Here is a 23,516-nt window from a genome sequence, read left to right as displayed (position 1 = left end):
TTTTTAAATGGGAAGTGTGGAAGTAACATTTTATCGGCATTTAACCTACTCAAAAATTTAATACGTGACTCGCCACGTTAGTGTGCTGAAGTAGTTGCATAAACAAAATTTGTTGTTGTTTGTGAATAACAAAAGCATGTTTTATACAAGTTATGTGTAGTATTGAAACGATGTTTGATATATTTTTGTTTTTCGTTTTTTGCTTTCACTTTTTATTGAGAAAATTTCCGTTTTCTTGCTATATATGATAAACCTGTATTGCTTTATTTATTTTCGCAACAGCATCCCTCTGATGCACGTTAAAAACCAAAAGTTTCGGAATACGGCCCAAATGAAACATTGACAGTTCAGTTTTTCTATAAGTACTGTTTATTTTTAAGTAAAAGGTAGGAGGATAACTATGTAAGACAAAAATGTTATCTTGAGTACCTGGTCCTTTATACAGTGTGTCTCAAAATAATGTATACACTCTTTGAAATTGAATATCTCTTTAACTAAGGGAGATAGAAATATAGTACAATCCTTGTGGCGTACCTTAAGGCACAACTAAATGGGGTATACGTTAAAATGGCCTCCTTTCACTTCAATACACCGTCGGCAATGACTTACAACAAACAGACCGAAATGCCGCATATAATGTTCCTAAAGAAACAGCATTACAGGCTTCCTCACTTCGCTTTTAAAGACTGTCACATGTTTATGGTCTTGCAGTGTAAGCTGTGTTCTTAGAGTACCCAGAGCACCTAAATCAGGAGATCGAGCTGGAAACTCCACACTCCCTCTTCATCCTATCCATCTGCCAGGAACTGTACGATTGAGAGAAGCCCTCACATAAGTGTGAAAATGAGGCGGCGCCCCATCCTGTTGGAATAATTTTCATTTTCAAAAAAAGTCACAAAGACCAGGTGTTATCATATACAGCATTTCTAAGTAAGAGTCGCCTGTGACAGTATTTTCAAATGGCCCGATTAAACTTCTTGAAGACAGACCACGCCAGACTGATACTCCTGGTAGATTAATATGCCTTTCCTCGGTTATGAACGAATTCCCACTGGTCTAGTACACGCAGTTATGGCGGTTAATTGTTCTGTTAAGTTTAAAGGTCGCTTTATCCGACCAAAGAATTATAGCTTCGAATCGTTCCTACGCAATTTGCGTTCTTCATATTCTGCACCGTTCCTTCGACATCAAACTTATCTCGGATTCTTGTAATTGTTACCCTTGTTGGGGTGGTGTTCCAACTTAAAGCCTCCAATGGCGTCGTACCCCACTCTTTCTCCGTTTTCCAGTAACATTTTAGCACCCATTTACTTGATCCAACGAATACGCCATGTTTGTTTACAATCCCGAAACAAAAGAAAGCGTTGTTATGTTTTTCACCGTCTTCTGAATCGTTACCCGCAAAAATTGTATTTCCGTCTCCTTCAGTTAAAGAGATATTCAATTTCAAAGGGTGTATACATTATTTTGAGACACCCTGTATATCTCCTCTCAGTTTCTAGATGGTTCACCACCACGGTTTTTATGCGAATGTAGTGAGAGACTGATCGCATATATTAAGAAAGCATTCATTATGAGGCAACGCCCAATAGGTATGCAACACACCTAACGTGCAGGCAACGCAGGTAACGTGCGCTAGTCTTACAACTCTAAGTGCAACGTACTGCAGAAGGAGCATGTACCAGCTAACCTGAAGCAAGTAAAACGATTTCATATAAGTGCCAAACAATTTTTCCTCAACGCTCTGCATCTCGGCAGTTGTTGAGAATGTCAAATGAAAGATGACATATTAGACCTGATATTGGGCACACTATGTTCCGTTTTGGCAAGAAATTCAGGCTGCTGGACTTTTGTTGCTGTGTGCCACGTCCTCAATGGGGGAGAAGAAGACGCCCCAGACGGCATTTCTCCAGTAATATTTCGCTTCCTAAAATTTGCACCATCAACTTCTTGTGATGAGGAAAGATCATTTGGCTCTTTCAAGAACATTTCTAATCAGTAACATTTTATAGCTCTAGAAAATTTCGGTACGAATGTTGTAGTTCGTGAAGGGTATCTTAGTAACTTCAGTGATGATGGACTTTGTAGGGAAGAGATGTAACCGAAAATAACGTTCTTCCACTACCGTCAGGTAGACTTTGAGAATGTACAGTTAACTAATTTAAATTATATCTTCTTAATACAATTTTTGTGTTACTGATCCGTCTATGTGCATATTTAGATAATACAGAAAGCTACGATGTAATTCAGATGCTGCTTTCAGCTGAAATGGTCTTATTTCAAATATTTAATATAATATATTTGTGATGTCATATTTTTTCTTATGTTTTTTAACCATTTTCATTACATATATACTTCTATATTTTGCATATTGATATTACGTAAAAATCTAGCTCCTACGTAGGAGAAAGACACTGATAAATTTCATGTTTGCATTGTAGATACTAAGCGAGAGCTGGTGACAGTCCTCGTATTTGGCATTATCCAGGCTATTTGTAGCGTACTTCTCATCACTGGAGCCGTTAAGGTGAAAAGTCTTACTTCAGAAATTCACTGTTTTCGTCAGAAACTGAACAAATTTTGTTTGAAAATTTTTCTTCTATCCTTGTATTTGTAATACTGAAACTGTATTTCTCTGTATTATTGTTGTTACTTCTCACTTCACAGTATTTAATTTTGGTAACAATCACATTTCATTGGACTTGTTGATATGATTTTTTTATTTTGATTTTTTTACCAGTCGATGTCAGGGGAATCTTTTTAGAATAAGAAATACAGTGTGCCAACAATGACGTGTATTAAATTAAAGAAGCAAATCTGTACTATTAATGTCAACTTTTTCTTTTACATTTCAGGAAAAAGCTAGCATGCTTCTTCCATGGATGGTTGTGGAAACCCTGGCGCTCTTAGTAGCAACTGTAATAGGCATTATCTTAGGCATTTTTCTTATCGAGCTTCGTATCGGCAGTGTTATAATTGTTTTTGTCATCTTTTTTCTTTGTAAGTATACGATTATTATACAGACTATACATAATGATAATAATCGGTTCCAGTAAAATCCAAAAAGCCACGCGCGAAAATGTGATTTTTCAGGGGTCATATCTCGGATTAAATTGACCACAGAGACAAGGGCCAACTGTTTTGGACAGTCCTTGGCCCAGCGACCATTTGTATACCTATCAGAAAAATAGCCATAATCTAGCTATGCTATAGTATAACGTAAAATTTAAAAGCTACACACTTCACCCATACCAGAAAAATTGAGCAAATCTGTTGGTTATTTTCCATTGGGTATGATCTTGGATGGATCTTAGGCAGCTTATAAAAGCACCATTTGTTCATGGGCGGTTCCTGAGAAATCCCCCAAAAGCCACGATTTTTAGGTAGAAAAGCTACCAATTTTAGGGATGGCCACTTGTATAATTTTTTATTTATTAGAAATTTTTATCATATGTTCTGAAGATAATGTTCTCAGCGCTTCTTGAAACTTCTTTCTACACGCATCAAAAAGAGTTTCGCGTTACCTAGGTTCCGAGAGTTCCGGAACCTGTACAGGAAACTGGAACAGAGCTCAACATAAACATAATTTCTGCACATTTTATTGCTCATGAAAACCACACATTGCATGTTGTACCACCTTCAGAGCTCTAATACCCACTAGCACGTCCTCTTGCATTGATGCTTGCCTGTATTCGCCGTAGCACACTATCCACAAGTTCATTAAGGCACTGTTTGTCCAGATTGTCCCACTTCTCAACAGCGATTCGGCGTAGATCCCTCAGAGTGGTTGGTGGGTCACGTCATCCATAAACAGCCCTTTTCAATCTATCCCAGGCATGTCGATAGGGTTCATGTCCGGAGAACATGCTGGCCACTAGTTGAGCGATGTCGTTCAAATGGTTCAAATGGCTCTGAGCACTATGGGACTTAACATCTATGGTCATCAGTCCCCTAGAACTTAGAACTACTTAAACCTAACTAACCTAAGGACAGAACACAACACCCAGTCGTCACGAGGCAGAAAAAATCCCTGACCCCGCCGGGAATCGAACCCGGGAACCCGGGCGCGGGAAGTGAGAACGCTACCGCACGACCACGACCTGCGGACGAGCGATGTCGTTATCCTGAAGGAAGTCATTCAAAAGATGTGTACGATGGGGCCGCGAATTGTCGTCCATGAACACGAATGCCTCGCCAATATGCTGCCGATATGGTTGTAATATCGGTCGGAGGATGGCATTCATGTATCATACAGCCGTTACGGCGCCTTCCATAACCACTAGTGGCTACGTCGGCCCCACATAATGCCATCCCAAAACAGCAGGGAACTTCCATCTTGCTGCACTTGCTGTACAGTGTGTCTAAGGCGTTCAGCCTGACAGGGTTGCATCCAAACACGTCTCCAACGATTGTCTGGTTGAAGGCATATGCGACACTCATCGGTGAAGATAACGAGATGCCAATCCTGAGCGGTCCTTTCTGCATGTTGTAGGACCCATCTGTACCGTGCTGCACGGTGTCGTGGTTGCGAAGATGGACCGCGCGGTGGACCTCTGGAGTGAAGTTGCGCATCATGCAGCCTATTGCGCACAGTTCGAGTCGTAACACGACGTCCTATGGCTGCACGAAAGGCATCATTCAACATGGTGGCGTTGCTGTCAGGGTTCCTCCGAGCCATATTCCGTATGTAGCGGTCATCCACTGCAGTAGTAGCCCTAGGGCGGCCTGAGCGAGGCATGTCATCGACAGTTCCTGTCTCTCTTTATCTCCTCCATGTGCGAACAACATCGCTTTGGTTCACTCCGAGACGCCTGGACAGTTCTTCCCGTGTTGAGAGCAGCGCTGCAGTGTAAACCTTAAGGAAGAAGAGATTAATTTGAGTCCGTACTGGCGATGGAGTGAAGAGTGATTGCAGTGCAGAATGGCTGATACGCAGTACTGCTAATGTACGACGGTGATGGAACTGAATCTGTTGATTGAGCATGTTAACACATCTACTGAGGAAAATGATTCAGTATATCGATATATTTGCACACACACATCACTTCAGATCTGTATTTATTCTGCCCGGCCGTTGTGGCCGACCGGTTCTAGGCGCTTCAGTGCGGAACCGCGCTGCTGCTACGGTTGCACGTTCGAATCCTGCCTCGGGCATGGTTGTGTGTAATGTCCTTAGGTTAGTTAGGTTTAAGTAGTTTCTACGTCTAGGGGACTGACGACTTCAGATGTTAAGTCCCATAGTGCTTAGAGCCATTTGATCCATTTATTATTTATTTTGATAAAAATAATCAAGACAATGTCGTGTTAACTCACTGTATAATTTCTTCATTGTGTGGAGCAGCGTCAACAACAAAACTCACGAGTGGGGAATCTTGAAGTGAATCCCGTATGTTGAACATTTCTTCTTGTATTTCAAAGAATAAATTTCCCTTCGGAGGACGAGTCCACAAGCGATAGCCGCAGAGGTCAACATAATTTGTGTGCCAGGACTATGTGAACACAGTTCTTACTATTACTTTATCTGCTGAAATTTTGATAGCCTCTGGAGCCGTCCACGTTAATGGGTGCAGATACAGACAGTAAGCAATACAATAATATTTAAGTAAGATATCCATTTCTGTTCTTTTTCCTTAGTTTTACTTACTTTGACCTGTCGATCTACTTTCATCCATAAGCGAAAACTATCAACATTTTCAACATAGCCAACAAAGACTGCTTATTGTCCCTTTGCCTATTATTTCTTATGACACTCTTTTGGTGTAAGTTCGGAGCGTTTGGTTCCAAAACTATGCAGCCCATTCAGGTGAGCATTCGTTCGTAGGAACCACTGCTGTGGAGTCTTCCCACCAGCACTGCTTGGTCGAGTTCAGTTAAGAGTATTCGGCATACTTCCACTCTTTATTGGAGAATGCACTGCAGCGCAGGCATCCACCCAGATAAATGCCCTTTGCAACCCCATTGTACTACCACATGCATTACTCAAGAACACTTAAAAAAAATAACAATAGATATAGTACAAAATCTGGAATCTCCAGAAATTTAAAAATAAAGTGGAAGCATGTCGCACTGCTCATATCTTCTACAAATAAACTGAATTTTTGATACTGGTTTTTTAAATCACTGCAAACACTAAATTAACCAGCGAGAACTGTAAACAAACCTCAGTAACACTGTTGTTGTTGTTGTTGTTGTTGTTGTTGTTGTGGTCTTCAGTTCTGAGACTGGTTGGATGCAGCTCTCCATGCTACTCTATTCTGTGCAAGCTTCTTCATCTCCCAGTACTTACTCCAACCTACAACCTTCTGAATCTGCTTAGTGTATTCATCTCTTGGCCTCCCTTTACAACTTTTACCCTCCACGCTGCCCTCCAATGCAAAAAATTGTGATCCCCTGATGCCTCAGAACATGTCCTACCAACCGGTCTCTTCTTCTTGTCAATTTGTGCCACAAACTTCTCCCCAATCCTATTCAATACTTCCTCATTAGTTATGTGATCTACCCATCTAATGTTCAGCATTCTTCTGCAGCACCACATTTCAAAAGCTTCTATTCTCTTCTTGTCAAAACTATTTATCGTCCATGTGTCACTTGCATACATGGCTACACTCCATACAAATACTTTCAGAAACGACTTCCTGACACTTAAATCTATACTCGATGTTAACAAACTTCTCTTCTTCAGAAACGCTTTCCTTGCCATTGCCAGTCTACATTTTATATCCTCTCTACTTCGACCATCATCAGTTATTTCGCTCCCCAACACTACACACATTAAATGGAAAACTGGAATATATGCTTAACATTGTCATCTGGCAGTAGGAGACAAGAAGTAGTCATTTACTACAGTTTCTTAATACTTTATGCAATTAAAATTTTCTGGCATAAACATGAACAGTGTTATGTAGTACCCTATTAATACAGCGTACGAATTAAATTTCTACAATTTATTTTTCTTTTGTTAGTATGTTCCTGAAGTTACTCCCTTTTGATGAGACCTGACTCACTCACCATTCTGTAGAATGGTACAATGTATTTTAATCTAGATAAAACCTTTCATTATCATATCGAGAGACTGTGATTTATTTCTGTCTAATATCACTCTATATTTGACTTACCTAACATCTGCCTCTCTTTCTGAATTTCTCACTTTTATTTTCCAGGTCTCAGATTGTACTTTCTGCGTGTCGTTCTCATCTACTACCGGACTCTACGTGAGAACCCAAGAACCAACATGGTCAGCGAGAGTGCACCATTACTTACGTGAAACGTGCCGCTGATGAAATTCCTCCAGATTTAGGTTCTTCTGGCAAACTCATGTGTGAGTCTAGAAGAAATCAAGGTTGTCAGATAACGTGTTCGGTTTTGAATGCGCATCTAGAATGCAGGCACAGCTTTTATCTCGAGGCCTTTGTACACTTGATTTTGTCTATACGTTACGTATGAGTTATTTTGCTGCTTCCATTTTCAAAAAGAGAGAATTTCGTGAATAATTCCAGGGACAATTGAAAAGAACTCATTTCGACCTGTTTTCCGTAGATCTTCACATGTATGTCCTACCTGACGCATCTAGGGAAGCGTAGTTCATTACGTCCTGTTCAGTGTGTTCGGAAAAAACCTATTCACGTCCATTATGTGGATTTCTATCACTGAATTTCCATTTTTAGAAGTGAACGGTGATCGTCTTTATCTTACGTTACATGTCGTTTGTGCAACAAAGGAAGGTGTTTTAATAATTTGATGTTAGTCACTGAAGAGTAATCTCAGAATCTATTTTTATTGAAATTAATGAATCATAATTGCCTTTTGCTGGTCTTTCTAATTTCCTTTTATAATTAAAAACATATAATGAAATTATTGATTGTTGTAGATCATTTAGAGTCTTCTACTTGGACAGTATAACAGAAAAAACAACCAATAATTAGAATGTTCACAAAGGTGAGCAATATTATTTTCAAGTCGGCGACACTGTACCTGAATGATCACTGTTTTGAAACTGTTATTGCTAAATAAAGAAGTTCCCATAAATTAACCTATCAAGTACCTACTAAAAACTTTTGAATAGTAAAGTGTCGCCAGCTAGGGCTTTCAGTCGCTTATCCTATGAGTTGCCTTTGCATATCATGATATTCTGATACAGAAATATGTTCCTTTGAAATTTGTGTACAGTCTTATTCTAAAGTTTATTCTCTGCTACAAGAAATAAAATAACTCATTCTGTTAATTCACGTATCATTCCCATGGGAAGAAATTACCTAGTGTGATTAAGAGTCATCTACTGCTCTTCCTTTATCCAAATTATCTGAGCGTCATTTAACTTTAAGCCATAAGGCTCAAAATCCCTGATGAATCTGGTACACCACCAATTAAGGTGTGCTATATACATGCTGAACAATTAGGACCTACTTATTTTGCGGTAACAATAATTTCCCAATTTTGTAACACATAAATGGATAAAAGAAACGTTTATTCATTGATGTCATCTTGAGGCAGTTCTTCATTAAGAAAAAAAAACCACATTCACAGTGCAGAATAAAGAATTTAGAATTATGCATGGAAATCTCCTCACCTATACATACGATGGGCATATTCAATAGCTTAGTAACCACACATTTTTATCTCTGGTCTAATTTGTTATTGACAATGCACTTCAAAGTGATGTATGAGTATATCAGTGAGATTCACGCATACTGAAGTAGAATAAAAGGAAATCTAATCTACTCTTTAGGAACATCTACATACATAATCTGCACACCACTGCAAAGTGAATGGCTGAGGGTACTTCCCACTGAACTATATGTTAGGACTTCTTTCATTTCTGTTCACTTGTGGTATGTAGGAAGTATGATTGCTTTTCTTATCTTTGCGATCTCTTTGGGGGCAGAATGTAGGTGGTTATAGAATGTAACTGCAGTCCTCACTGAAAGTTGGTTTTAGAAACTCTGTAAACTAGCTTTCAGGGTCAGTTCACATCTCCCTTAAATAGTCAAAAAATTGTTTTCCAGCATCTCTGTGATCCTTTCCCATGGGTCGGTCAAACAAAACTGTAACCATATGTGCTCCTTTATTAGTCCCATTCGGTATGGGTCCACACATTTGAGCAAAATTTTAGAATGGGTTGCATAAGCATTGTAAAAAATATTCTTTGTAGAGTGATTGCATTTCCCTAGAATTCCACCAGTGAGGCGCAGTCTGCTTAGCCTACACTGATTGTGGGACTATATGATGGTTCCATTTCGTATCTCAACAAACTGATACCCTCAGCCAAGTCTATAAGTTGACTGATTCAAGTTGTGACGCACAGTGAGAGTCATACTACATTGTTTCCATCTGTGAATCGCACATTTCACATTGCTACACATTTGCAGAACGTTGCTAACCTTAGACCACTCTGAAATCTTATCAAGTTCTGACACATACATTAAGAGACAGTTGCATCATCTGCAGATTTCTTCACCTACTATTATGAGTAATAATGTATGAAAATCATTAATAAAAAATAACAACAGCAAGATCCACAACACACTTGCTTGAGGCCAATCTTTAACTTCATCACGTAAAGGAGTACAGGTAGGGTGACCATACGTCCCGATTAATCGGGATTGTCCCGCTTTTTGAGGCTCAAAAATTTGACCCGACTTAAACAAGCAATTTGTCCCGATTTTCAAGGATTATTTTCAGACATTTACAAAGTGGTAAAACTATTTTCTGAGTGTCGATTTTACAAACTATCAATTGAAACTGACATTCCGTACGTTGGTTCCCCTCTGATCATGTACAGCTTAAGCACTATAATTGTTGCGTACTCTTATTTTCTTTGCTTTTGCTTGCCACTGTAGTCAGCACTGAGTATCAGTTTCGTGAAGTGCTAGCACGTCGTGGAAATGCCGAAACGAAAATCAAAGTTTTCGGAAGAGCGGCGGAGGAAATTTCCTTGCTTCACTGCTACAGACAATGACTGTTCAGCAAACTGTAACGTATGTAACTGTGCTGTATCCGTGTCTCGTGGTGGCGCTGCAGATCTCAAACATCATGTGGAATCAAGAGAAACACGAGAAGAATCTTCGATCGGCAGGTTCCTCGCAAAAAATGACGAGATATTTTGTAACTTGAAATACACAGGAAAATAAAAACGTAGCTGCAGGAGAAGGAACCCTGTCATTTCATGATGTTACACACCACCAAAGCTATCGTTCTAATGACTGCAGTGTTCAACTAAACACAAAATTTTTTCCTGATTCTAAGATTGCAGAAAATGTTTCGTGTGGAAGAACAAAGTTTGAAGCAATTATCAACAATGTTATAGCTCCGCATTCCCAGTAACAGGTATTAGCTGCTGTAAACAGTGCAAAATACTTTTCAATATCTACTGATGCTAGCAACCATGGGCATCAGAAAATTCTCCCTGTGATTGTTCAGTATTTTTCTGTAAGTGAGGGTGGACTGCAGGCAAAATTGCCTGATCTTGATGAATTGCAGAACGAAAAGTCCGAAACAATTTCCAGTTATATTTCTCATGTTATACAGTCATTCAGTATCATCTCAAAGTGTGTTGCATTTGGTGCAGACAATACTAACTGTAATTTTGGGGGGTTAATGAAGAAAGAGGGTAATAATGTTTTCACACATCTGAAACAAAAATTAAAAAACTCTAACGTTGTTGGCATAGGTTGTCCAACACATGTTGTTCATAACACACTTCAAAGCGCTTGTGATGTTTTACCTGTTGACATTGACTGCAATGTCATGAAGTTGTACAACCATTTCCATATTTTTTCTATTCGTGTTGCAGAACTCACTGAATTCTGTGAATTTGTTGGTGTCACTTACGAAAATTTACTTACTTTTCCAAAACAAGGTGGCTTTCATTGTTGCCAGCCATAGAAAGGATCTTGAAAATGTATGAACCTTTAAATCTTAATTTTTGTCATAGTCTAACTCAAAGTGCCCTGCAATCTTAAAGAGTTTTTTCAGTGATCCTATAAATGAATGTTACTTACTTTTTGTACATTCACAAGTGAGTGTTTTCCAACAATCCATTCTAAGCATTGAGAAACAGAATAAATCCATATGTGAAGTATTAGCAGTCTTAAATAAAGCTTTGACAAGTCTAAATTCAAGGAAACATGAACATTTTGTACCAGTAAGTGTAAAAAAACTGCTGAACGATTGTGATGACCAGTCTGTTATGAAATTTGACATAGCAGTATCAACGTTTTTTGATGCTTCAGTAGACTATTTATCCTCATGGCTACAGGGAATAGCTGAGTTTTCTGTATTCTCATGGATGATGCTCACAGAACCACCAGAAGGGTCAGTAGTTGAAAATACTTTAAAGTGGCTAAATGAAAAGGGCATTCTAGTAAATGACAGTCTCTTATTTGATGAAATAGTTCATATACAGTCATTTGTAAAACAACAAGTGGAAACAGACAGTGAACAATGGAATCAGTTGATGGCACATGAAAAATGGTGTAGGTTTTTCAGATCTTGCCAGTGTAATGAACAGTTCAGAGAATCGCTTAATATAGCGCAGTACTTCTTTTCTCTCCCTGCCCACAATGCAAATGTTGAAAGAGGTGTCAGCTTACTATCGTCACAGTGGACAGTTGAGAGGAATAGATTTATGGTGAGGAGCGTTGAGTGTATTTAACTGACCTGTTTAAACTTCAGTAAATACAGTTGCACTGACTTCTATTCATCCCTTTTAAGGAAACCTGAGTTGCTGAATGAAATTTCATCTTCGAAGAAATATTATTGCAGTCTTGAATCCACAAAACCATAAATTCCTTGTGTCCACTAAGAACTTTTTTTGCAGTGATTGTTACTGTATGTCTTTCTACATTCTGTGTTAGAAATGTTACATTTCTTTATAAGTAAATTTCTGAAAACTTGAAATGTACTTCTTTCCAGTCTTTCCATTCTTTGCTTGGTTTTGTACACACACACATCCACACACACACACACACACACACACACACACACACACACAAATATCAGTGAAGGCTATATTTGCAGAGGAAGAAGAAATGTTAGCATTAAAAGTGATATTTAACGAGAAATAAAAATTGTCCCACTTTTTGGTCAAGAAAATGTATGAAAGTCCCACTTTTGTCCGAAGAAAATATGGTCACCGAAGTATAGGGTACATGGAAAACACTGTTTAATAATCTACTGCTGGAGATCATGTATTTGACAGAGAGCAGAAAATATTTGGATGGAGATTTATATAGTTTATGTTGTAGAATTAATTTTGTATTACAAGTGAATCCTTTCCGCCCCCTCCCCCATGCACAATGGGCCTGCATTGCTTTGGTGACTTGTGTGCCTCAGTGACTCAGACAGCTGTACCATAGGTGCAACCACAATGGAGGAGTATCTGTTAGCAGGGCGGACAAACGTGGTTCCTTAAGACGGGCAGTAGCGTTTCCAGTTCTTGAAGTGGCAGGAGTCTGGATGATTGACTGATCTGGCCTGTTACAACGCCAGACATGCATTCGAAAAAAATATGACACACAGTTCTAATATACAGGGTGAAGCAAAATTCGGGCAGTCAGGCTTCTGAAACATCCCCAACTCTCTTGTGGTTCCATTTTTAAGTACTCCACGTCGACGTCTGCTCGTAGATACGTATCATCGGTAGGTTTTCCGGCATTACTTCCCGACGTGACAGCGGCGACTCTCCGTTGGGATACGAGCCTTGTGTTTTGCTATTACTGCGAGTCTTGCAAATATCGCTTTTATTTAATAATTTTCCCGGCTAAAACTCTCCCCTTTTATGATTAAGACAGCCTGCGCCACCTTTCGGACGGAGTGGGGACGTCAAAGAGTCACAAAAGTTCATATTAAGCAGTCCGTAAAACACGTAAACGTTCACTTCAGTTAGCGTGTTAGTTAATGCCTACGCTTTCCGCTAGATGGTGCTGACTTACTGCTGAATAGCTTTGGTTCCGTAAAATCTGAACTGATTAGTACTAGGTAAATGAAATAAGTACAACACTCTTGTATTTCACTTTCACTATATATTCAAGGATTAAGATGGTGATGGATGATGGTCTATTTAAAAGGTTCCTAGCCTGGAGGAATCTAAATAGTCCGCAAATGCCGATATGCACGCGCTCTACGTCCAGATTCGCAACTAACGGCACATGACACTTTCAAAAGTCCACACGTTCTGTCTGAATACCGGTACCTCTGAATTCACTCGTATCAGCAGATAAATTGAGTTTCTGTCGTCTATATGTCCGTAAAGTTCCGATCTAGCACTAAAGTCTTAAAATCCCCTTAATACTCCGATGCTACCTGTTGTGAATTGGCAGGAGCCAATTCACAGAGTTTGGAGGAAGCCGAAAGGCACGCGTTTAAGCTCACGCAGGCTGGCGTGAGGTCTGGAAAATGACAAGGAATTATAGTAGCCAAAAATAGTACATAGCTTCTGGAAAACTTAACTTTAATCCATAATTTGTGTACATCGCTCTTGACGGTACATGTTTTACAATCTCAATATTAACTGGTAATGGCGCCTTGCTAGGTCGTAGCAAATGACGTAGCTGAAGGCTATGCTAACTATCGTCTCGGCAAATGAGAGCGTATTTGACAGTGTAGCATCGCTAGCAAAGTCGGCTGTACAACTGGGGCGAGTGCTAGGAAGTCTCTCTAGACCTGCCGTGTGGTGGCGCTCGGTCTGCAAACACTGACAGTGGCGACACGCGGGTCCGACGTATACTAATGGACCGCGGCCGATTTAAAGGCTATCACCTAGCAAGTGTGGTGTCTGGCGGTGACACCACACTACCAACAGTCAGAGATCGTACACTACATCGCTTTTAATATCCATAATATTCTAACAGTTTATCGTGAATCTTAACACGATAAAGTCCAATCTAATTATTGTCTCGCTGACTGACACGGGTTCCCCGCCCTTTAACGAAACAATCAAGGAAAAAAGGCGGTAATAATGACGATCAGGTCTTTTCATAGGTTTTTCATCACAAGAGTTTTACGTTACTGCCTTCTCCATGACGGAAATTCCGTGGCTTTGCTGTACTTAAACGTTAAACTACTTCCTGATATACTATAGTTTTGATCTGTAATTACCGAACTCTGATTCTACATTATTTTCCCCACTAAAAATTCTATTCTTAATTTTAAATTATTCTTTCTATAGCTTTTATCACGGTAAATTGAAGCGAGGTGTTACACTTCGCAGTGCGACTCTTCACATGCCAGCGATAAAAAAATGTCTCTCGCAAAATTTCGTCCGGCGAGTACATCCGGCAGAAAAAGGACGTTAAAGGGTGGCAATCTGGCAACACTGTAACCACATGCATGGTAACTACCTCTGTCAGCACACAGTAATTGCACTGTTCAGTTGGTGATACTTTATCTATTTTATGCCGGCACTGTAGCTCAGCGTGTTCGGTCAGAGAGCTGGTTGGCCTCTGTAATAAAAAAAAAAAAACTGAGTGGAAGGATCAACAAACGAACTTGGCCGGATGTCATGTGACGTCCGCAACGACCAAACAACGATCAATAACGTACAAAAAAAGTTGCTGCAGTGGATAGATTTTTGGGTTAGCATGCAGATTGCAGCGGGTCCTCTAGAAAACATTTGCACTTACTACAATCTTAGAAATGGAAGACTGGTCAGCCTTGAAAGAAGCCCTTTTCTTGTCATGGAATTTCAAAATTACCTAATCCATTAGATGCGAAACCTGTCTTCCTTGTATCCTCCTCCGATGGTCCCAGAGATTAGTAGCACCTATTATTCTTGCCTCGTTCAGGTCCATACATTTCGTTAGGGCCTTACGTTACCACTGCGACGACTAATGTGCTTTGCATATAATGTCCAAACTCGGGTACTATTTGTATCTGTTATCACCATGGTCCCATGCCTTTCAACACAGTCTGGTAACCGCATGCTGTTTAGCATTATTATTATTATTATTATTATTACCCTATCGATGCGATTGTGGAAACATCAGGTCTATTACCGTTAAGGACACAGCGTAATTCGAAACAGAACATTTCGCAATTAGCGATGTAGGTATGAATCGTGCACAACAATATCCGTCACAGAGGTAAAGCGCATTACATGGAACAGGGGCGTCTTTAACATTTCGAAACTGACATTCTTTTTGTAGTTACTCTGTCTTATGACAGGTCATTTGCTTCAACTGTCTATATCTTATTTGTCTAACCACGTATTTGTTACATTCAGAGTTACAAAATGTTGTTAATTTAGGATACTTGTGACGTAAGAAACGGCTTATATTACAATATGAAATGTCGGAATGAAATTAGCAAATAAAGAAAAAATGCGCCCCAACCCAGGATCGAATCCACGTCCTCCTGAATGCTAGTCAAAACTATCCTCTGCACCAACTGTACAACACAACTGACATGTGCTAACAAAGCTGGTTACCATACATGTGGTTACAGTGTTGCCAGATTGCCACTCTTTAACGTCCTTATTCTGCTGGATGCACTCGCCGTACGAAATTTTGCGAGAGACATTTTTTTATCGCTGGCATGTGAATAGTCGCGCTGCGAAGCCTGAGTGCGCGAATTTCGCTTCACTCTGTATAAAAGGAATGGGCTAATTTGCAAACGCTATAAGAGATGATATGCAGCTGTTTAAAATTATGTGTCATGTTTTTTTCAAATGTATTCTATATAATTTCTTTATATACGTTAGTCATATTATTTATACACACGCTTTTATATATGTTCTTTGCTGCTAGCACAACAGATACATAGATGTGATTCAGTTACTGTAAACTGTCAATCAGTGTTCAAAATAATCATATACAATATATACATTTCAGGGCATACCATGCCATTAAGCTTCTGTGACGAAGATTTTCACATCTGCTAAATCAATACTAAGTTTTTGTAATATAATTTTTATACTTCATATAAATGTATAACAAAGATCAAAAGAAATATAATATCTCTATATTTGTAAACGTCTGAAGATGACAAATTAATTTTTCAAAACCAGTAAAGCATTATAAAAATTTACAACTGATGACTGAATTTTATCCCCAAAAAGTAGTAATACAGATTCTGAAAACTGCAGCCATGAATGAAATAAAAAAATCAACAAAGGTCAGCCTGGGAAGTCTTTCACCTTTCACACAATAAAATTAATAGTACTAAGAGTGAAGTGACAAGAGTCTCGGCAATGGTAATTAATAGAGAGTGTATAATGCTTTACCCAAAAACATTGTACGTGGAAGCACAAGATGAAACTGGAAGGTTTATAACATGCCTTCACAAAGACATACTCTGGGCTTAAAAATGGCTCTGAGCACTATGGGACTTAACATCTGAGGTCATCAGTCCCCTAGAACTTAGAACTACTTAAACCTAACTAACCTAAGGACGTCACACACATCCATGCCCGAGGCACGATTCGAACCTGCGACCGTAACAGTCGTGCGGTTCCGGACTGAAGCGCCTAGAACCGCTAGGCCACCGCGGCCGGCTATACTCTGGGCTTATCATAGAATATTTACAGAAAAGTTAACTGTCAGTGCTAAACTTTTAAAGTGCCTAGCAAGCTCAACGGTATTGTACTTGGAGCCCTCAGCAATGTAAATGTGGTTACTGGAGCAACATTTTCGTAAGTTATTTATGTAAACCAGACATTATACGAGAATGGTCACCTTTTATTTATTTCTTTTGGATTACTTCACTCAAATTCTTTTATACATTAAGAATCAAAGAAATAAGAGCGAACTCTACCATATAATTCAAAGCTAGCTTAAATAATTGAGTGTTACATTTTATGGAGCCCCATAAACATGTTTGTGAGTTTTATGTTAAATGTACATACGTTCTTATGCAGATAACCTATTCTGGGGAGAGAAGTGCAATGAGTTAAACAGGATTAAGAAAAAATGGTCTGTGGCACAAAAGCCAAGAAATATGCAACGATTACTTCGTCTCAAACATCAAAAAATGATTAACTGAATGCTGAGTGTTGCAGTTGCGAACCTCTGTTAACAGAAACATGACGATTTGTAAAATAAAGGTAAAGCTGTCCTCAGTCAAAAAGTTGGTCCGACCACCACTATTCAGAGGTTGTTGTTGTTGTTGTTGTGGTCTTCAGTCCTGAGACTGGTTTGATGCAGCTCTCCATGCTACTCTATCCTGTGCAAGCTTTTTCATCTCCCAGTACCTACTGCAACCTACATCCTTCCCAATCTGCTTAGTGTATTCATCTCTTGGTCTCCCCCTACGATTTTTACCCTCCACGCTGCCCTCCAATACTAAATTGGTGATCCCTTGATGCCTCAGAACATGTCCTACCAACCGATCCCTTCTTCTGGTCAAGTTGTGCCACAAACTTCTCTTCTCCCCAATCCTATTCAATACTCCCTCATTAGTTATGTGATCTAACCATCTAATCTTCAGCATTCTTCTGTAGCACCACATTTCGAAAGCTTCTATTCTCTTCTTGTCCAAACTATTTATCGTCCATGTTTCACTTCCATACATGGCTACACTCCATACGAATACTTTCAGAAATGACTTCCTGACACTTAAATCTATACTCGATGTTAACAAATTTCTCTTCTTCAGAAACGCTTTCCTTGCCATTGCCAGCCTACATTTTATATCCTCTCTACTTCGACCATCATCAGTTATTTTGCTCCCCAAATAGCAAAACTCCTTTACTACTTTAAGTGCCTCATTTCCTAATCTAATTCCCTCAGCATCACCCGACTTAATTAGACTACATTCCATTATCCTTGTTTTGCTTTTGTTGATGTTCATCTTATATCCTCCTTTCAAGACACTGTCCATTCCATTCAACTGCTCTTCCAAGTCCTTTGCTGTCTCTGACAGAATTACAATGTCATCGGCAAACCTCAAAGCTTTTATTTCTTCTCCATGAATTTTAATACCTACTCCGAATTTTTCTTTTGTTTCCTTTACTGCTTGCTCAATATACAGATTGAACAACATCGGGGACAGGCTACAACCCTGTCTTACTCCCTTCCCAACCACTGCTTCCCTTTCATGTCCCTCGACTCTTATAACTGCCATCTGGTTTCTGTACAAATTGTAAGTGATATTAAATGTGTTCTGTCTCGGGTAGCATTCGGAAAAGAGCGTACGTCCATATGAAGTTTTTGTTTAGAATGACTATCACCCCTGAAACCATATACCTTTGTTCCTGACCCACCCTGTATATCAGAAATAACCAATTCTGGCCCTTTAAGTGATTTAGCCAGACAGCGATATGAGGATCCAAAGTTTGAAGTGGAATCCAACCCACGACGCAGGTGGTTATTTCTGATATACAGGGTGGGTCAGGAACAAAGGTATATGGTTTCAGGGGTGATAGTCATTCTAAACAAAAACTTCATATGGACGTACGCTCTTTTCCGAATGCTACCCTAGACAGAACACATTTAATACCACTTTTGTACATTTTTCTTGAATAACTCTAAAACCGCGCCCTCCAGCGTAAACGAGTCGCAGTACAAAATTAAAATATATTAAGTTTCCTACAAAAAGGGTCCTATTCATTTTTTTCCCTAGGACGGATGGTTTGTGCGAAGAGAGCGCATGCGCTGTAGCTTACGTAGTTTTTGTACACCAATTTGAGGTGTCATACTGAGGTAGCATATTGAGGTAGCATACTGAGGTAGCAAGTTGAGACGAACAGTTTGATACGGGACACTGGTGGTCTATCAAGTCGAGCAACTACCTCAAACTGGCCTACAAAAACTACGTAAGCTGCAGCACATGCGCGTCGAGCGAGATTTTCAAAATTATCGCGCTCTCTTCGAACAATCCATTAGTTCTAGAGGAAAAAAATGAATAGGACCCTTTTTTCTAGGAAATTTAATATAGTTCAATTTTGTACTGCGACACGTTTTCGCTCGAGGGTGTGGTTTTCGAATGTGCAAACTTTCCCAAAAAGTGATACCAAAGAGTACATTATATTTAAAGTTTGAAAAATAAACAAGATTCCAAGTTTCAGTGTTGAGACAGTGGATATTATTCTTATAATACAGATAGCAGCATTTAGTGTCTGCAGAAGATCCTGCATGCTACTTGTACGAGAGCTATTTATCCATCTTCAATCCTAAGAATGTAAAATATTTCACCTCATTGGTTATGCGATCGCTTTGCGACACCCAACAGTTCACGTCTACAATGGTTTTGTTGAAATTAAGCATGAATACATTTTCCGTGAGCCTTGAGGCAATGTTATCTTCTGCCCTATTTGTTAAATTATTTACATTACATTCCACAGGAATGGGGGAAAGAAATTCAGTAGAAGAAGAATGGGTAGCTTTGAGGGATTAAGTACTAAAGGCAGCAGAGGATCAAGTAGGTAAAAAGACGAGGGCTAGTAGAAATCCTTCGGTGACAGAAGAAATACTGAATTGAATTGATGAAAGGAGAAAATATAAAAATGCAGTAAATGAAGCAAAGAAGGGAAAGCAGAAAGATGGAAGGAGTATATAGAGGGTCTATACAAGGGCTATGTACGTGAGGACAATATTATGGAAATGGAAGAGGATGTAGATGAACATGAACTGGGAGATATAATATTGCGTGAAGAGTTTGACAGAGCACTGAAAGACCTCAGTCAAAACAAGGCACCGGGAGTAGACAACATTCCATTAGAACTACTGACAGCCTTGGGAGAGCCAGTCCTGACGAAACTCTACCATTTGGTGAGCAAGATGTATGAAACAGGCGAAATACTCTCAGATTTCAAGAAGAATATAATAATTCCAAACCAAAAGAAAGCAGGTGTTGACAAATGTGAAAATTACCGAACTATCAGTTTAATAAGTCACGGCTGCAAAATACTAATGCGGATTCTTTACAGACGAATGGAAAAACTAGTAGAAGCCGACCTCGGGGAAGATCAGTTTGGGTTCTATAGAAATGTTGGAACACGTGAGGCAATACTGACCCTACGACTTATCTTAGGAGGAAAGGCGAACCTACGTTTCTAGCATTTGTAGACTTAGAGAAAGCTTTTGACAATGTTGACTGGAATACTCTCTTTCAAATTCTGAAGGTGTCAGGGATAAAATACAGGGAGCGAAAGGCTATTTACGATTTGTACAGAAACCAGATGGCAGTTATATGAGTCGATGGACATGAAAGGGAAGCAGTGGTTGGAAAGGAAGTGAGACAGGGTTGTAGTCTCTCCCAGATGTTATTCAATCTGTATATTGAGCAAGCAGTGAAGGAAACAAAAGAAAAATTCGGAGTAGGTATTGAAATCCATGGAGAAGAAATAAAAACTTTGAGGTTCGCCGATGACATTGTAATACTGGCAGACACACCAAAGGACTTGGAAGAGCAGTTGAATGGAATGGATAGTGTCTTGAAAGGAGGGTATAAGATGAAATCAACAAAAGCAAAACGAGGATAATGGAATGTAGTCGAATTAAGTCGGGTGATGCTGAAGGAATTCGATTAGGAAATGAGACACTTAAAGTAATAAAGGAATTTTGCTATTTTGGGAGCAAAATAACTGATGATGGTCGAAGTAGAGAAGATTTAAAATGTAAACTGGCAATGGCAAGGAAAGCGTTTCTGAAGAAGAGAAATTTGTTAACATCGAGTATAGATTTAAGTGTCAGGAAGTCGTTTCTGAAAGTATTTGTATGGAGTGTAGCTATGTATGGAAGTGAAACATGGACGATAAATAGTTTGGACAAGAAGAGAATAGAAGCTTTTGAAATGTGGTGCTACAGAAGAATGCTGAAGATTAGATGGGTAGATCACATAACTAATGAGGAGGTACTGAATAGGATTGGGGAGAAGAGGAGTTTGTGGTACAACTTGACTAGAAGAAGGGATCAGTTGGTAGGACATGTGTTGAGGGATGAAAGGATCACCAATTTAGTACTGGAGGGCAGCGTGGAGGGTAAAAATCGTAGAGGGAGACCAAGAGATCAATACACTAAGCAGATTCAGAAGGATGTAGGTTGCAGTAGGTACTGGGAGATGAAGAAGCTTGCGCAGGATAGAGTAGCATGGAGCGCTGCATCAAACCAGTCTCAGGACTGAAGACCACAACAACAACAACAACAACAACAACAACAACATTCCACATCTCTCACGGGAGTAAATTTCAAGATTTCAGATAACAGTAAAACTATTGTAGCTTACCAATCTGTAGAACTCATACGCAGCACGGGGGATAGCAATGGAGTGGCAGCTTTGGAACTCACCTGGAACAAAGATCAAACGAGACACATGTAATTTGTTTGTAAGTCCAAAATTACACAAGAAAGTTAGAGAACAGCAACTGACTGACTGCTATTCCACTGCAACAGTTCTCAGATTTTCAGTTATTTGCAAAAAAACTCAGTTCAAGTAAGGAAGCCGGTGCCACCAAACAATTGCACCACTGAAGCAATGAACCCATATTAACCAAATATAGGATGACAATTATTGAACTATATGAAATAAACCCGTAACTTCTGAACGGTTTGCTTCAGGACGTTTAAATTGCTCGGTTGTCCTCGGGGCATGATGGGAAGAAGCCCACTTTCATTTGGTTGGGTTCGTCAGTAAGCAAAATTGTCGCATTTGGGGAACTGAAAATTCGCATTTTCCGATCGAGGAGTCTCTTCAGCCCCATCGTGTGACTGTGTGGTGTGAAATGTCCAGCCACGGAACAATAGGTGTCATATTCCTTGATGGCACGCTGACTACCGATCGGTACGTGAAGGTTTTGGAAGGTAATTTCATTCCCGTTATCCAAAGTGACCCTGATTTCGACACGATGTGGTTCATGCAAGCAGGAGAGTGTTTGATGTCCTGGAGGATCATTTTGGGTACTGCATTCTGTCTCTGAGGTATCCAGAGACCACTGGCATATGCGTCGATTGGCCGCCATATTCTTCCGATTTTTAACAGATGTGACTTCTGTTTGTGGGGCTATATTAAAGAGAAGGTGTACAGCAATAACCCCAAAACCATTGATGACCTGAAAACAGCTATTCAGGAGGTCATCGACATCATCGATGGTCCAACACTTCAGTGAATCATGCAGGTATCCGCTATTTGTCTGCGCCACATCATTGACAATGACTGCAGGCATAACGAACATATCACAACCTAAATCCGAGTGGCGTTTACATGTTGACTAAACTGTGTGCACGCCGTAGTTTGTAACTAATTTTCCTTTTTCCACATAGTTCAATAATTGTCAAACTGTATATAGGCAACTGGCTGCATAACAGAACCTTACGCAGTTATTTAGATCGTTGACGTATATAAAAATACATACTACGTCATCAAAGGTAGCCGGACACCCCCCCAAAACACGCGTTTTCATATTAGATGCATTGTGCTGCCACCTACTGCCAAGTGCTCGATATCAGCGACCTCAGTAGGCATCGTGAGAGAGCAGAATGGGGCGCTCCAGGGAACTGACGTACTTCGGACGTGGTCAGATGATTGGGTGTCACTTGTGTCATTCGTCTGTACGCGAGATTTCCACACGCCTAGACATCCCTAGGTCTATTGTTTCCGATGCAATAGTGAAGTGGAAACGTGAAGAGACAGGTACAGCACAAAAGCGCCGACCTCGTCTGTTGACCGACACAGACCGTCGACAGTTGAAGAGGGTCGTAATGTGTAATAGGCAGGCATCTATCCAGACCATCACACAGGAATTCCAAATTGCATCAAGATCCACTGGAAGTACTATGAAAGTTAGGCGAGAGGTGAGAAAACTTGGATTTCATGGTCGAACGGCTGCTCATAAGCCACACATCACGCCAGTAAATGCCAAACGACGCCTCGCTTGGAGTAAGGAGCGTAAATATTGGACGATTTAACAGTGGAAAAACGTTGTGTGAAGTGACGAATCACGGTTCATAATGTAGCGATCCGATCGTAGGGTGTGGGTGTGACGAATGCCCGGTGAACGTCATCTGATAGCGTATGTAGTGCCAACAGTAAACTTCGGTGGTGGCGGTGGTGGTGGTGGTGGTGGTGGTGGTGGTGTGGTGTGGTCGTGTTTTGCACCCCTTGTTGTTTTGCGTGGCACTATCACGTATTTTTGTATTTTGGGCGAAGAATGTAATTTCAGATTTGTTAAGGTGAAAATTTAAAAGACTCTGTGATATACTAAAACGTGACAAAATAAATTAACGAAAAAAATAATAATTCTGCAATGACAAGCTTCAAAATTATTTAGATCAGGTCAACTAGTTGAGAATTTCTGCTTCAAGAATCAGACCCCTAGGCAAGAAGAAGTGCAGTCAACTCTACAAATGGTTCAAATGGCTCTGAGCACTATGCGACTTAACTTCTGAGGTCATCAGTCGCCTAGAACTTAGAACTAATTAAATCTAACTAACCTAAGGACATCACACACATCCATGCCCGAGGCAGGATTCGAACCTGCGACCGTAGCAGTAGCGCGGTTCCAGACTGAAGCGCCTAGAACCGCTCGGCCACCACGGCCGGCAACTCTACAAGAAAAGATAAGTAAACTAAAGTTTATTGTAATCTTA

At 39.9% G+C, this 23,516-nt stretch overlaps 1 protein-coding gene across 1 annotated transcript in view; it reads left to right on the top strand.

Annotated features, from left to right (window-relative positions):
- The window catches only part of LOC124717233, a 29,671-nt gene extending 21,486 nt beyond the window's left edge, over positions 1-8,185 (top strand). Inside the window, exons 4-6 of the mRNA XM_047244033.1 lie at positions 2,442-2,527; positions 2,856-3,000; positions 7,161-8,185. Coding sequence (XP_047099989.1) covers positions 2,442-2,527; positions 2,856-3,000; positions 7,161-7,264 — 335 coding nt within the window. The 3' untranslated portion in view covers positions 7,265-8,185. The remainder of the gene's footprint in view (positions 1-2,441; positions 2,528-2,855; positions 3,001-7,160) is intronic.
- The last annotated feature ends 15,331 nt before the right edge of the window (positions 8,186-23,516 follow it).

The sequence above is a fragment of the Schistocerca piceifrons genome, chromosome 9 (genome assembly GCF_021461385.2).
Source record: "Schistocerca piceifrons isolate TAMUIC-IGC-003096 chromosome 9, iqSchPice1.1, whole genome shotgun sequence".
Taxonomy (NCBI): Eukaryota; Metazoa; Arthropoda; class Insecta; order Orthoptera; family Acrididae; genus Schistocerca; species Schistocerca piceifrons.
The sequence above is the reverse complement of the archived record's forward strand: the minus strand, read 5'-3'. Positions and strand labels throughout refer to the sequence as shown.